The 15,833-nt window shown below is 42.7% G+C and overlaps 1 protein-coding gene across 3 annotated transcripts in view; it reads left to right on the top strand.

The window, feature by feature from the left end:
* The window catches only part of TDRD12 (tudor domain containing 12), a 108,328-nt gene that overhangs the window by 48,147 nt on the left and 44,348 nt on the right, over positions 1 to 15,833 (top strand). For all 3 annotated transcript variants that reach the window (XM_055237095.2, XM_055237093.2, XM_063614049.1), the window contains 3 exons: positions 1,024 to 1,121; positions 1,728 to 1,804; positions 5,439 to 5,519. In XM_055237095.2, the coding sequence (XP_055093070.1) occupies positions 1,024 to 1,121; positions 1,728 to 1,804; positions 5,439 to 5,519 (256 nt within the window). The remainder of the gene's footprint in view (positions 1 to 1,023; positions 1,122 to 1,727; positions 1,805 to 5,438; positions 5,520 to 15,833) is intronic.

Below are 15,833 nucleotides of genomic sequence, written 5' to 3' on the forward strand. Positions count from 1 at the left end.
TTTTGGCTAAAAGGTTGTACCCTGATAATATAATTCCAAACCAGAAGACCATATGACATGCAGACTTGGGTTCCAAATTACTTTAAAGAAGGGTTAGGGCAGTTTATAATATCATTCCACATTTCTAGGGCTGCTGCTTATTTCAGTGACTTATTTAATAAGTGAAAGGTGTATCTTGTCATTTCAATTTGTGTTTCTTTTATTAATAGTAGGACACTTTTCTAGAATTGCCTCTGTATTTCCCTCATTAATGATTGGCGGGTAAAACAACAGCCATTTTATTATGCTGATGGGTTCTGTGGTCAGGAATTCGGAATGGGCATAGCAGGAGGGTTTGCCTTTGTTCCACACTGTCCAGGGCCTCAGACAGGGAGACATGAGGGCTGGCGGTAACTAAGTGGGGGTAGTGATCTGAGGACTCAGGCACGTTCTGGCAGTTGATGCTGGCTTTTGGCTGAGACCTTAGCTGGGACTGCCGTCCGAAATGCCCTGGCAGCCTTTCCATGTGGCTGCTTCCCCACAGCATCATGGCTGGGCCTCAAATATGAGCGTCCAAGATGGCAGATCCTGAGTATGTGGCCTTTTGGTAATGTCGCTTTAGAAGTCACACAACACCACTTCTGTGTTGGTTATGAGCCCACCCAGGTTCACAGGAAAGGAACATAGAGCCTACCTCTTGGCAGGAGGCGGAGTCGCGTTGTAAGAAGAGCCTGTGTGTTGGGAGATGTTGCCATGGTCTTCTGAGGGAAATGTCATCTGACAAGTTGGGAAAATACTATTGTGTTCCATTATTAGTCAGCTGGTATGGGAATTTTTACAACATTTTAATTGTTTTTACAGTAAAGGTGAGACAATATTTTAAAATTTAATCCTCTCAAGTAAGGTTTACTACAAATTCATATTCCATAAAAATTTCACATATTAAGATTTTTATAGTGGTATTTGCTTTTATTCCTTTTTATCCTCTTTTCTATTAATATCACTTTTTGGTGTAGCTTTCTTATTACCATTTTTATTTTGCAGACAAAGCTGTAAAATGTAATATGGATTCATTGAGAGATTCACCTAAAAACAAATCTGAAAAGAAACACCATTGCATCTCTTTAAAAGATACAAATAAGGTTGTATTTTTTAAATGTTCTTTAAATACAAAGTTCATATAGTGTTAATTTTCAAATTTTCTCTTTTGAAATCTATCTGAAATCAAAAATATGTTTTCTATTAAAAAATCATTGGCCATGATAGTTTCCTTCATGAGAAAATATAGTTTGCTTGTTTGCTTATTTTGAAAGGAGAAAGTAGCTCCAGCTTCTTCATGTCAAGCTCTTGTTCTTGGTCTAGTTTCCTTTCTACAAAATTGGATATTGATCCTCCTTTTAACGAAGGTGGGAAAATCTGGGATTCCAGGGTATTGTCCTAGTGAAGTGCAAGTCTAATCTGCTCTCCGTCCCTTTAACAAGACAGGTGAAAGTAATTGCAGAACATTTTAAATACTGATGATCTGGAATGCCACCTGCCTGCCATTTGTACGTTTAATGTAGTGGTTATAGCACTGGCATAATCACCCAACTTTCCAGTTTTTTATCTCTCTATCTCTGTGTGTGCATGAAAGCTGTCTGGGATGGTTGTTCATGAGAATAACTCCCATGGAATTTTGGTTGCAAAAGAATGCATATTATATTGCTTAGCATACACATTCTTTCTGAAAAAAAATGTTTCTTTTACAGCGTGTTGAATCTTCAGCGTACTGGCCAAGAAAAAGAGGCATAACCATATATGCTGATCCACATGTACCAGAAGCAAGGTATGATTTGAAAGTTCAAACTGGGTGTGGTGGCGGCTGCCCGTAGTCCCAGCTATTGGGGAGGCTGAGCTGAGGGGATCGCTTAAGCCCAGGAGGTCAAGGCTTCAGTGAGCTATGATCGTACCACTGCACTCCAGCCTGGCTGACAGAGTGAGACTCTATCTCTAGAATAATAATAATAATAATAATCAGTGTAATTAACGAGACTTAAGAGTGATATTGTCTTATACAGTGTTGTATAAGATTGATGATGGGAAAATAGTCCATTTTCAAAGAGTGGCCCAGGAAATTTTGGTTAAATGTATTAACATAAAGGAAAAATGTGACACCTGGTTGACAGCAAAATTGACTGAAAACTGATAGTGGCCCTAGAGTCTGTCTCCTCTTTGCCTTGTTGGACAGAGTTGTCTCTGTAAGGCAGGTCTGAAGATTGGCACGGAGTGGTCCTGATGAGAAGGATGGCCTCACGTGGCCAGATGGCAGCACAGGGTGAGTGGTTACCTGGGGCAGAAAGAGAAAAATGGTTTCCTGAGTGTCGGAGGCTGGGTGTGTACATTGTCCTCTTCAAGATACATGTCAGTGACGTTAACGAAATTGCAGAAAGGATGTAATGTTGTACCACTTCATGAATGGTCTAAGAACTCAAAATAGGTAGACTTTCACACTTCCCCTTGTGTCATGGACTTTATGCTGTGGTTGTCATATGTTGTACTTTTACATATATCATAAATGCTAGATTCTATCTCACTTTTATTTAAATAGTCAATTATATTCTAGAGAGAGTTAACCAACAAAAATATCTTCTCTCTTTACCTATGTGGTTGCATTGGTGTTCTTTACTTTTTGTGTAGATCCATATTTCCATCTGGTATTATTTTCCTTCCACCTAAAGGGCTTCCTTTAATATTTCTTGCATTGCAGGTCTGCTGTTGATTAACTCTTTCAGCTTTTTTTTTTTTTTTTAAAGTATTCATTTTAGGTTCATTTTGAAAAGGATACCTTTGCTAGGTGTAGAATTCTAGGTCGACAGCACTTTATTTAAAGATGTTGCCCCACTGTCTTCTCTCTTGCATTGTTCCCAGCACCGCCTCTGCCGTCACCGGTGCCTTTGTGCCTCTGCCGTTTCCTCTGACGGCTTTTCAGATTTTCTCTTGATTACTGGTTTTAGCAATTTAATTGTGATGTACTGGCCAGGCATGGTGGCTCACGCCTGTATTCCTAGCACTTTGGGAGGCCAAGGTGGGCAGATCACCTGAGGTCAGGAGTTCAAGACCAGCCTGGCCAACATGGTGAAACCCCATCTCTACTAAAAATACAAAAAAGTTAGCCGGGCGTGGTGGTGGGTGCCTGTAATCCCAGCTACTCGGGAGGCAGAGACATGATAATTGCTTGAACCCGGGAGGCGGGGTTTGCAGTGAGCTGAGATCACACCACTGCACTCCCACCTGGGCGACAGAGCAAGACTCCATCTCAAAAAAAAAAAAAAAAAATCATGATATACCTTGCTGTCATTGCTACCATATTTCTTATGCTTGGGGTTCATTAATGTTCTTCATCTGTAGCTTTCTTACATCAAATAGTCATTATGTCTACAAATATTTTTTCTGCGCCAATCTCTTTTTCCTCTCCTTTTAGAGACTCTGATGAAACAAATGTCAGATATTTTGATATTGTCCAAAAAGTCCCTGAGGCTCTGTTCATTTTTTCAGCCTTTCAATCATGCTATTCTGCAGATTAATGATTCTACTGATCTGTCTGTACATTCATTATCTTCTGTCATCCACATTCTGCTATTGAGCCCGTCCTGTGAGTATTCTATTTATTATATCTATATTTTTTTGAGACAGGGTCTTGCTCTGTTACCCAGGCTCTCGAGTGCAGTGGAGCAATCATAACTCACCATAGCCTTAAACTCCTGGGCTTAAGTGATCCTCCTGCCCTAGCCTCCCAAGTGGCTAGGACTACAGGCATACACCACCACAGCTGGCTAACATTTTAATTTTTTGTAGAGATGGGAGTCTGGCTATGTTGCCCTGGCTGGTCTCCAACTCCTGAGACCAAGTGATCCTCCTACCTCGGCTTACCAAAATATTAGGATTACAGGTGTGAGCCACTGTGCCTGGCCTATATTTCTTATTTCTAAAATTTCCTTGTTTTTTTTTTTTCAAAAGTTTATATTTCTTTGCTGAGAACTTGTGTGTTTCCACTCGGGAGTGCTGGCCTTCTTGTGAAGTGAGTGTCCGATGATTGCCACCCTGAGCCACCAGAGGTTGGTGCCTGCTGATTGTTGTTTCCCTTGGCAGTCAATCTGGTTTTCCTGGGCCCATGTGTGCTGAGTAACTTTGGACTCACTCTGGATATTTTGATGTTATGTTGCGAGATTCTGGTTTCTGTTAACATTCTCTAGAGAGTGTTGGTTGGTGTCATTTGTCTTAGCAGGCAGTCGGTACCTCCATGAGGTCCGGCCCTCATGTTCTGCCTTGCGATCTGTGGGTGGCAGTGGCCGTGTGAGCTCAGGCTCCGGGCCCTCGATGCTGCCTGGGGCCTGTTCTGCATCTGCTTAGCTTGGGGCGAGTCAGGGGCTTGTGTTGGTTCATGAACCAGCTCTTTCTTTTCAGAATTTCCCTCACAGTTACCAATTTCTAGGGCCTCCTTCCCCGTGTTCCTCTGGCCAGTAGTTTCTCTTGGAGACATTGGTGTGCAGTAATGTGGAATTGGGATACCTTGAGAATAAAACAAGTAAGGGAGAAAAAAGATGGAGATTTTCCTCACACAGTCTTTGGACCACAGCTCCCATCTCCCAGTTCCTCTGGCTTCAGGTGCAGGTTTTCTCTCAGGGTTTAAGGTCACCACACTGCTGTTGCTGTTGCTGGGTGCAGCCCCAAGATCAGAGCTGACCTTGGGGCCCAGTGAGGAAAGAAAAGAAAAACAATGGGGATTCCCCACACTTTCTGGTTTAAAGGGTGCCTCTTCCCGCTTCTCTGGCTTGAAAGAGGAAGTCTGTCCTGGAGATTCTGGCATCTGCACCTGTCACAAAGTCATCTTGAGGTCAACACAGAGAGACACAGAGAGAAAAAAGACAAGAAAGTCCTGGTGATTCTGTTTTTCAGGTGTTTGACTTCTCCCCCCTGCTGCTGGGCCTCATCCAGAATCTCTAGTTGTGATCAGTAGGAGAGAGAGGCTGTGGCGGGCCTACTCCATCCTGTCCAGCACCAGCACCAGAAGTGTCAGAAGTGACTTTTATACTTAAAGGACTAAGCTCCAGTTCTTACAGAAATGTGCTTATGTAGATAAACCAGTTCCTCAGTGGTGCTTCTTAAATTTTTAATCCAGAAAATAAAGATATTTTCAGGATTGGGGTAAAGGGCTTCACAATTTTTCACTTTTTTTAAGAGACAGGGTCTTGCTCTTGTTGCCCAGGCTGGAGTGCAGTGGCGCAATCACAGCTCACTGCAGTGTCCAACTCTTGGGCTTAAGCGATCCTCCCACCTTGGCCTCCCGAGTTGCTGGGACTATAGGTGCACACCACCGTGCCCGGCGTTTTTTATTTTTTTATTTTTGTCGAGATGGGGACTCGCTATGTTGCCCAGGCTGCTGTTCACAAATTTTAATGAATTTTTTTTTTCATTTCTAGTGCTTTAAGTCAGAAGCCAAATGAGAAACCTCTTAGATTGGCTGAGAAGAAAGAATATGATGAGAAGAATAGCTGTGTGAAGTAAGAATTTTTTCCTTGCCCTGAATTGTGTATTGAAATCATTATAATAAAATTATAAACAGAGAAATCTACACATTTTATTATTAATTTCAAACCTGTATTCTCATCAAAAAATAAATGTACAGTATATCTCTTGTAGGGGTTTGAGGTTAATTTTTTCTTTTCCATCCACTTGGGCACATTTTTCTGTTTAAAGCTTTGTTCCAGTGTAAGTAGACATTTTCTGCCTCGCCTTCTGGATTCTCTTGGTGAAGTGAACAGTGTCACAAATCGAATTAGATACAGTTGATCTTTTGGGGCTGTTGATGTTCTTTGGGTTGGTCTTTGCTTGCTTTCCAGTTCTCTGAGGCAACACTGCCAGAGAAACTGAGTGGTTTGCCTTGATTTTATACTTGTGTAATCTATAAAATATTGACATACCAATTTTCGTTTTGAGACAAGGTCTTCCGCTGTCATTTAGACTGGAGTGCAGTGGTGCAGTCACAGCTCACTGCAGCTTTGACCTCCTGGGCTCAAGTGATCCTCCCACCTCAGCCTCCCAAGTAGCTGGGACCATAGGCATGCACCACCATAACTGATTTTTACATATATATATATATATATATTTTTTTTTTTTTTTTTTTTTTAGGATGAGGGTCTTGCTATGTTACCCAGGCTGGTCTCAAAGTCCTGGCCTCAAATGATTCTCCTACCTCTCTGCCTTTCAGAGTGCTGGGATTGCAGGCATGACCACAGCTCCCAGCCTCACGCCATTTTTATACTTTTTACCATATTGGCCTCAACAGTTTTACATTCCAAGTAACTGTAGCTTCCCTGGAGCTCCCAGAGTGACAAAGTGTGAGACAGGTCAGAGGTGGGGAGGTCCTGCTGTTTCCACTGGTTGGCCTTGGGGGTTGGAGCCAGGGCGTGGACTCTGCAGCCATGTGGGCTTCCCAGCTTCCCAGAGGCCGTGCTGATGGCCTGCCAGGGCTTCTTACCCCACAGGACACCACCCAGTATTTCAAGGGTGAGGCTTTGAAAGCTTCCACAAGCCCACAGAGTTGGGGATGGCTGTTGATGCACCTAACTGACACCCCTCTCCCAGGGCAACCTCAGCCCTAATACCCAAAGGTTTTGCTGTCACAGTGGTTATTTTCCTTGGAATAGAAGGCCTTACATTATCCACACAGCTTATTTCTTTCTTTTATTATTTTAAATTATAACCTGGCAAATTAACCCTGGAATAGTCTTTTTTCTTTCTTTCTTCCTTCCTTCCTTTCTTTCTTTCTTTCTTTCTTTTTCTTATTTTTTTAATTTTTTTTTTAATTGGAGACGGAATCTGGCTCTGTCACCCAGGCTAGAGTGCAATGACGTGATCTTGGCTCACTGCAACCTCCACCTCCTGGGTTCGAGCAATTCTGCTGCCTCAGCCTCCTGAGTAGCTGGAATTAGAGGCACCTGCCACCTCGTCCAGCTAATTTTTGTATTTTTAGTAGAGATGGGGTTTTGCCATGTTGGCCAGGCTGGTCTCGAACTCATGACCTCAGGTGATCTGCCCACCTTGGCTTCCCAAAGTGCTAGGATTACAGGCGTGAGCCACTGTGCCCGGATGACCCTGGACTATTCTATTCCCTTTTATTTTCGTATTAAAAAGTTCTGTCTTGTCTTCTGTTGTGTTAAAATGCCCTTACTTAGAACCCACTGATTGAACAACATCAGTTATCCTGTCAGTCTCCTGTGGGTTTCAGGGAACTTTGAGGTAGTTCAAGATTAAACATCAAAGAAGGCTTTGAGTTCCTTAAGGACACGGGGATGACCTGGTGATCCTGGGACCCTCCCCCTTGACTGAGCAGAGGTCCTGCATTGGCTGCACTGCGTCCAAAGCCTGGGGAACCCTGTGCTGTCATTTCTGGTGAGATAGCCAAGGCAGCCTGGAGGAGAGGCACCCTTTCCTTAAGGATGGCCAGTCAGGGACCCGCATTGCTGCATCCCCAAACCTCACTTGGGACTGTGATAACAACTGTCATGATGTGGACAGAGGGGCACAAGGACCTTGGCTCGTTGCCAGGGGCCAGGTGTCTCACTAGCCTCCTCTGTGTGACACCTGTGGTTTTCTTTTCCTGTCTTTTTGTCTCGCTGATGGAGTTGCTCAAGCCTGTAAGTACCAGTAAGCAGTTGTGTTTCTTTCTCCTCGGGCCTGTTTCTTCATATAACTCATTTGGAAACCCCCAAGTTGCAGTCCATTCTGGAAGAGGTCACCCCAGATGCAGTCTGTCCCATTCCAGGATCACATACCACCAGGATCCCCTTGGGAATCCTGGATACTTGGGTAGCAGAGGAAGTGGCAGGGCCCACACCCAGGTTTAAGGGCTCTCCCAGTGAAATTCTCTCTCTTAATCTTTGGGTGTTCAAGAGAAACTGCTCTGTTCTGCTAAGGGTTTCTGGAGGTGGCAAGGCAGCCTGGATTGGGCTGAGATCATGTTTCTAAGCTGGTGCCAGATTCCACCCAGCCCGTGGAAATATGCTAGATGGTGGGTGAGTATCAACTGTGTGTGTTGACCCTCACAGCATTATTTTCAGGAGGATTTTGGACTTTGACAATGCAGCCATATGTGCTGCGGGGAGTACTTTCTTAACTGGTGAAGACGTCCTGAGCATAGGAGGGTGGAGTGGTGCCTGCTTGCCACTCACGTCATCTCTGATATTTAAGGTACCCTGGAGCTCTCTCTGCAGTTCTTTTCTTTCCATCTTCTGTGTCCCTCGTGCCTACTGTGATATTCATTCTTTATTATTCTGTTGTCTTCCTTTAAACATTTTAACATCAGCCTACTTTGTACTGCCCACTGATTGACGATGGAAAATTCTCCAAATATGCCCATTCTTTTTTTTTTTTTTTGAGACGGAGTCTCGCTCTGTCGCCCAGGCTGGAGTGCAGTGGCGCAATCTCGGCTCACTGCAAGCTCTGCCTCCTGGGTTCACGCCATTCTCCTGCCTCAGCCTCCCGAGTAGCTGGGATTATAGGCGCCTGCCACCACACCCGGCTAATTTTTTTTTTTGTATTTTTAGTAGAGACGGGGTTTCACCATGGTCTCGATCTCCTGACCTCGTGATCCGCCCGCCTCGGCCTCCCAAAGTGCTGGGATTACAAGTGTGAGCCACCGTGTCCGGCCTTTTTTTTTTTTTGAGACAGAGTCTCGCTCTGTAGCCCAGGCTGGAGTACAGTGGTACAAGCTCGGCTCACTGCAACCTCCGCCTCTCTGGTTCAAGTGATTCTCCTGCCTCAGCCTCCCGAGTAGCTGGGATTACAGGCACACGACACCATGCCCAGCTAACTTTTTTGTATTTTTAGTAGAGACGGGGTTTCGCCATGATGGCCGGGCTGGTCTCGAACTCCTGACCTCAGGTGATCTGCCTGCCATTAGCTTCCCAAAGTGCTGGGATTACAGGCATGAGCCACTGCACCTGGCCCGAATATCCACATTCTTTGTGATACCGTTTCAATGTCAGAGTCTGAACAGCAGTGCATGTCGAAGCCTGGACTGAAATGCCCTTCACACAGGCTGCTGAGTCCTGGGTCGGACACTGTCCTTCCAGACCCGAGCCCTCTGCCAAAGAAGGGCCACAGTGAGTGGTGAGGACACGGCTCTGTTGTACAACCCTTCCTCCTCCCTCTTGAAATCACACCCACACTTCTGTTCTTCCCATGACCCCACTCTCCCTGCGTCATGATTCCGGTGAGATGAGTGTGCATTGTCCCCGGGCTGTGAGCAGGTGAGTGCTGCGGGGCTCTGCAGTCACACAGCACAGCTGCTTCTCTGTTCTCACATAGCCTTTTGGTTTACCTGAAGTTAATAATTATCTTGTTTTTCTCTTTCCTTGGGTTTGTTTTTTTTTAATGGGGTCTCACTGTGTTTCCTAGGCTGGTCTCAAACTTCTGGCCTCAAGCAATCCTCCTGCCTCAACCTCCCGAGTAGCTGGGACTACTGTGTGCCACCATGCCTGGCTCACTTCCCTAAGTTTTTAATCTATCTTTTTTTTTTTTTTTTTTTTTGAGATGGAGTCTCGCTCTGTTGCCCAGCCTGGAGTGCCGTGGTGCGGTCTCGGCTCACTGCAAGCTCCACCTCCCAGGTTCATGCCATTCTCCTGCCTCAGCCTCCCGAGTAGCTGGGACTACAGGCGCCCACCATCACGCCTGGCTAATTTTTTTGTATTTTTAGTAGAGACAGGGTTTCACCATGTTATCCAGGATGGTCTTGATTTCCTGACCTCAAGATCCGCCCACCTCGGCCTCCCAAGTGCTGGGATTACAGGTGTGGGCCACCGCGCTTGGCCGTTTTTAATCTATCTTAAAGATTCATCCCCAGAATTCTCCTCTGTTGTCTAAACTGAGGTTCTCACTTGTGTGTCTTTGGACATCCCTCCAGACCCTTCCTGCCTGCTTTGGTCTGTGCCTGATACGTCCCGTGTTCATTGTCACCAACATCCTGAGATTCTCTGCATCTTTCTTGAATTAAATCTCCTCTTTTCCAGATCATCCATCTTCTTCTTACTTGGTTTACTCCCTTGTTTTGGTGGAGAGCATCCTTTAGTAGCTTTCTAGGAAGGGAGACACAAAACATAAATTTTTTAGAGACTTTGCATAAATGCTTTTAGACTATCTTCACACTTGATCAATAGTTTGGATATAAATTTTGAAGACATTTCTACTTCTAGTTTCTAGTGTAGAGACGTCCACTCTATTCTGATTTCTTATTCTTTATATATGACTCCTTTCCTTTTCTCTCTCTCTCTCTGGAAGCTTATAGGATCTTCCTTTGTTGCCAGTGTTTGGAAGTTTCCTGATGTTGTGCCTTGGCGTGGTTCTATTATTATGCTTGTCATTCAGTGGACCCTTCCAATGTGTAGCCTTGTGTCCCTTACCCCTGGGAAATTCTCTTGACATTTTCGTTGTTCTCTTGTGTTCCGTGTTCTCTGTCTTCTTTTAAGAACCTCTGTGATTCATATGTTGAACCTCCGGAATTGGTCGAGTAATTTTATAAAATATATTTTTCTTCTTTTTTTTTTATTATACTTTAAGTTCTGGGTTACATGTGCAGAACGTGCAGTTTTGTTATGTAGGTATACGTGTGCCATGGTGGTTTGCTGCACCCATCAACCCGTCACCTACATTAGGTATTTCTCCTATTGTTATCCCTCCCCTAGCCTCCCACCCCCACAAGCCCCAGTGTGTGATGTACCCCTCCCTGTGTCCATGCATTCTCATTGTTCAGCTTCCACTTAGGAGTGAGAACATGCAGTGTTTGGTTTTCTGATCTTGTGATAGTTTGCTGAGAATGATGGTTTCCAGCTTCATCCCTGTCCCTCCCTGCAAAGGACATGAACTCATCCTTTTTTATGGCTGCATAGTATTCCATGGTGTATATGTGCCACATTTTCTTAATCCAGTCTATCATTGATGGACATTTGGGTTGGTTCCAAGTCTTTATTATTGTGAATAGTGCCACAGTAAACATACGTGTGCATGTGTCTTTATTGTAGAATGATTTATAATCCTTTGGGTATATGCCCAGTCATGGGATTGCTGGGTCAAATGGTATTTCTGGTTCTAGATCCTTGAGGAATCACCACACTGTCTTCCATGATGGTTGAACTAATTTACATTCCCACCAACAGTGTAAAAGCATTCCTGTTTTTACACTGTATGTATACACATATGTATATATCCTCTCCAGCGTCTGTTGTTTCCTGACTTTTTAACAATCACCATTCTAACTGGCATGAGATGGTATCCCATTGTGATTTTGATTGCATTTCTCTAATGACCAGTGATGATGAGCATTTTTTCATATGTCTGTTGGTTACATAAATGCCTTCTTTTGCGAAGTGTGTGTTCATATCCTTTGCCCACTTTTTGATGGGGTTGTTTGCTTTTTTCCTGTAAATTTGTTTAAGTTCTTTGTAGATTTTGGATATTAGCCCTTTGTCAGATGAATAGATTGCAAAAATGTTCTACCATTCTGTAGGCTGCCTGTTCATTATGATGATAGTTTCTTTTGCTGTGCAGAAGCTCTTTAGTTTAATTAGATTCCATTTGTCAATTTTGACTTTTGTTGCCATTGCTTTTGGTGTTTTAGACATGAAGTCTTTGCCCATGCCTGTGTCCTGAATGGTATTGCCCAGGTTTTCTTCTAGGATTTTTATGGTCCTAGGTCTTATGTTTAAGTCTTTGATCCATCTTGAGTTTATTTTTGTAAAAGGTGTAAGGAAGGGGTCCAGTTTCAGTTTTCTGCATATGGCTAGCCAGTTTTCCCAACACCATTTATTAAATAGGGAATCTTTTCCCCATTGCTTGTGTGTGTCAGGTTTGTCAAAGATCAGACGGCGGTAGATGTGTGGCGTTATTTCTGAGGCCTGTGTTCTGTTCCATTGGTCTATATATCTGTTTTGGTACTAGTGCCATGCTGTTTTGGTTACCGTAGCCTTGTAGTAAAGTTTGAAGTCAGGTAGCGTGATGCCTCCAGCTTTGTTCTTCTTCCCCAAGATTGTCTTGGCTATGTGGGCTCATTTTTGGTTCCATATGAAGTTTAAAGTAGTTTTTTCCAATTCTGTGAAGAAAGTAGTGGTAGATTGATGGGGATAGCTTTGACTCTATAAATTACTTTGGGCAGTAAGACCATTTTCACGATATTGATTCTTCCTATCCATGAGCATGGAATGTTTTTCCATTTGTTTGTGTCCTCTCTTATTTTCTTTAGCAGTGGTTTGTAGTTCTCCTTGAAGAGTCCTTCACATCCCTTGTAAGTTGTATTCCTAGGTATTTTATTCTCTTAGTAGCAATTGTGAATGGGAGTTCACTCATGATTTGGCTCTCTGTTTGTCTGTTATTGGTGTATAGGAATGCTTGTGATTTTTACACATTGATTTTGTATCCTGAGACTTTGCTGAAGTTGCTTATCAGCTTAAGGAGATTTTGGGCTGAGATTATGGGGTTTTTGAAATATACAATCATGTCATCTGCAAACAGGGACAATTTGACTTCCTCTCTTCCTATTTGAATACCCTTTATTGCTTTCTCTTGCCTGATTGCCCTGGCCAGATACTGCCCTTTCTCTTGCCTGATTGCCCTGCCTTTCCAATACTATGTCAAATAGGAGTGGTGAGAGAGGGCATCCTTGTCTTGTGCCAGTTTTCAAAGGGAATGCTTCCAGTTTTTGCCCATTCAGTATGATATTGCCTGTGGGTTTGTCATAAATAGCTCTTATTATGTTGAGATACATTCCATCGATACCTGGTTTATTGAGAGTTTTTAGCATGAAAGGCTGTTGAATTTTGTCGAAGGCCTTTTCTGCGTCTACTGAGATAACCATGTGGTTTTTGCTGTTGGTTCTGTTTATATGCTGGATTACATTTATTGATTTGTATATGTTGAACCAGCCTTTCATTCCAGGGATGAAGCCGACTTGATCATGGTGGATAAGCTTTTTGATGTGCTGCTGGATTCGGTTTGCCAGTATTTTATTGAGGATTTTCGCATTGATGTTCATCAGGGATATTGGCCTAAAATTCTCTTTTTTTGTTGTGACTCTGCCAGGCTTTGGTGTCAGGATGATGCTGGCCTCATAAAATGAGTTAGGAAGGATTCCCTCTTTTTCTGTTGATTGAAATAGTTTCAGAAGGAATGGTACCAGCTCCTCTTTCTACCTCTGGTAGAATTCGGCTGTGAATGTCTGTTCCTGGACTTTTTTTGGTTGGCAGGCTATTACTGCCTCAATTTCGGAACCTGTTACTGGTCTGTTCAGAGATTCAACTTCTTCCTGGTTTAGTCTTGGGAGGATGTATGTGTCCAGGAGTTTATCCATTTCTTCTAGATTTTCTAGTTTATTTGCATAGGTGTTTATAGTATTCTCTGATGGTAGTTTGTATTTCTGTGGGATCAGTGGTGATATCCCCTTTATCATTTTTTATTGTGTCTATTTGATTCTTCTCTCTTTTCTTCTTTATTAGTCTTGCTAGCAGTTTATCTATTTTGTTGATCTTTTCAAAAAACCAGCTCCTGGATTCATTGATTTTTTTTTGAAGGGTTTTCTATGTCACTATCTCCTTCACTTCTGCTCTGATCTTAGTTATTTCTTGTCTTCTGCCAGCTTTTGAATTTGTTTGCTCTTGCTTCTCTAGTTCTCTTAATTGTGATGTTAGGGTGTCAATTTTAGATCTCTCCTTCTTTCTCTTGTGGGCATTTAGTGCTATAATGTGTCCCAGAGATTCTGGTATGTTGTGTCTTTGTTCACATTGGTTTCAAAGAACATCTTTATTTCTGCCTTCATTTCGTTATGTACCCAGTAGTCATTCAGGAGCAGGTTGTTCAGTTTCCATGTAGTTGTGTGGTTTTGAGTGAGATTCTTAATCCTGAGTTCTAATTTGATTGTACTCTGGTCTGAGAGACAGTTTGTTGTGATTTCTGTTATTTTACATTTGCTGAGGAGTGTTTTACTTCCGATTATGTGGTCAATTTTAGAATAAGTGTGATGTGGTGCTGAGAAGAATGTATATTCTGTTGATTTGGGGTGAAGAGTTCTGTAGATGTCTATTAGGTCTGCTTGGTCCAGAGCTGAGTTCAAGTCCTGGATATCCTTGTTAATTTTCTGTCTTGTTGATCTGTCTAATATAGACAGTGGGGTGTTAAAGTCTCCCATTTATTATTGTGTGGGAGTCTAGATCTCTTTGTAGGTCTCTTAAAAACTTGCTTTATGAATCTAGTTAGCTCTTCTTGTTGAATTGATACCTTTACTATTATGTAATGGCCTTCTTTATGTCTTTTGGTCTTTGTTGGTTTAAAGTCTGTTTTATCAGAGGCCAGGATTGCGACCCCTGCTTTTTTTTTTTTTTTTTTGCTTTCCATTTGCTTAGTAGATCTTCCTCCATTCCTTTATTTTGGGCCTATGTGTGTCTTTGCATGTGAGATGGGTCTCCTGAATACAGCACACCGATGGGTCTTGACTCTTTATCCAATTTGCCAGTCTGTGTCTTTTAATTGGGGGCATTTAGCCCATTTACATTTAAGGCTAATATTGTTATGTGTGAATTTGATCGTGTCATTATGATGCTAGCTGGTTATTTTGCCCATTAATTGATGTAGTTTCTTCACAGTATCGATGATCTTTACATTTTGGCATGTTTTTGCAGTGGCTGGTACCGGTTGTTCCTATCCATGTTTAGTACTTCCTTCAGGAGCTCTTGGAAGGCAGGCCTGGTGGTGACAAAATCTCTCAGCATTTGCTTGTCTATAAAGGATTTTATTTCTCCTTTACTTATGAAGCTTAATTTGGCTGGATATGAAATTCTGATTGAAAATTCTTTTCAAGAATATTGAATATTGGCCCCCACTCTCTTCTGGCTTATAGAGTTTCTGCAGAGTGAACCACTGTTAATCTGATGGGCTTCCCTTGGTGGGTAACCTGACCTTTCTCTCTGGGTGCCCTTAACATTTTTTCCTTCATTTCAACCTTGGTGAATCTGACAATTGTGTGTCTTGGGGTTGCTCTTCTCGAAGAGTATCTTTGTAGTGTTCTCTGTATTTCCTGAATTTGAATGTTGGCCTGCCTTGCTAGGTTGGGGAAGTTCTCCTGGATAATATCCTGAAGAGTGTTTTCTGGCTTGGCACCATTCTCCCCATTGCTTTCAGGTACACCAATCAAAAGTAGATTTGGTCTTTTCACATAGTCCCTTATTTCTTGGAGGCTTTGTTCATTTCTTTTTACTCCTTTTTCTTTAATCTTGTCTTCTCACTTTATTTCATTAATTTGACCTTCAATCACTGATATCCTTTCTTCCACTTGATCGAATTGGCTGTTGAAGCTTGTGCATGCATCACGAAGTTCTAATACTGTGGTTTTCAGCTCCATCAGGTCATTTAAGCTCTTCTCTACACTGGTTATTCTAGTTAGCCATTCATCTAACATTTTTTCAAGGTTTTTAGCTTCCTTACGATGGGTTAGAACATGCTTCTTTAGCTCAGAGAAGTTTGTTATTACCGACCTTCTTCTGAAGCTTACTTCTGTCAACTTATCAAACTCATTCTCTGTCCAGTTTTTTTCTGTTGCTGACGAGGAGTTGTGTTCCTTTGGAGGAGGAGAGACGTTCTGGTTTTTGGAATTTTCAGCCTTTCTGCTCTGGTTTCTCCCCGTCTTTGTGGTTTTATCTACCTTTGCTCTTTGATGTTGGTGAGCTACAGGTGAGGTTTTGGTGTAGATGTCCTTTTTGTTGATGTTGATGCTATTCCTTTCTGTTTGGTAGTTTTCCTTCCAACAGACAGGCCCCTCAGCTGCAGGTCTGTTG

This window comes from Symphalangus syndactylus, chromosome 13, assembly GCF_028878055.3.
Source record: "Symphalangus syndactylus isolate Jambi chromosome 13, NHGRI_mSymSyn1-v2.1_pri, whole genome shotgun sequence".
NCBI classification, from domain to species: domain Eukaryota; kingdom Metazoa; phylum Chordata; class Mammalia; order Primates; family Hylobatidae; genus Symphalangus; species Symphalangus syndactylus.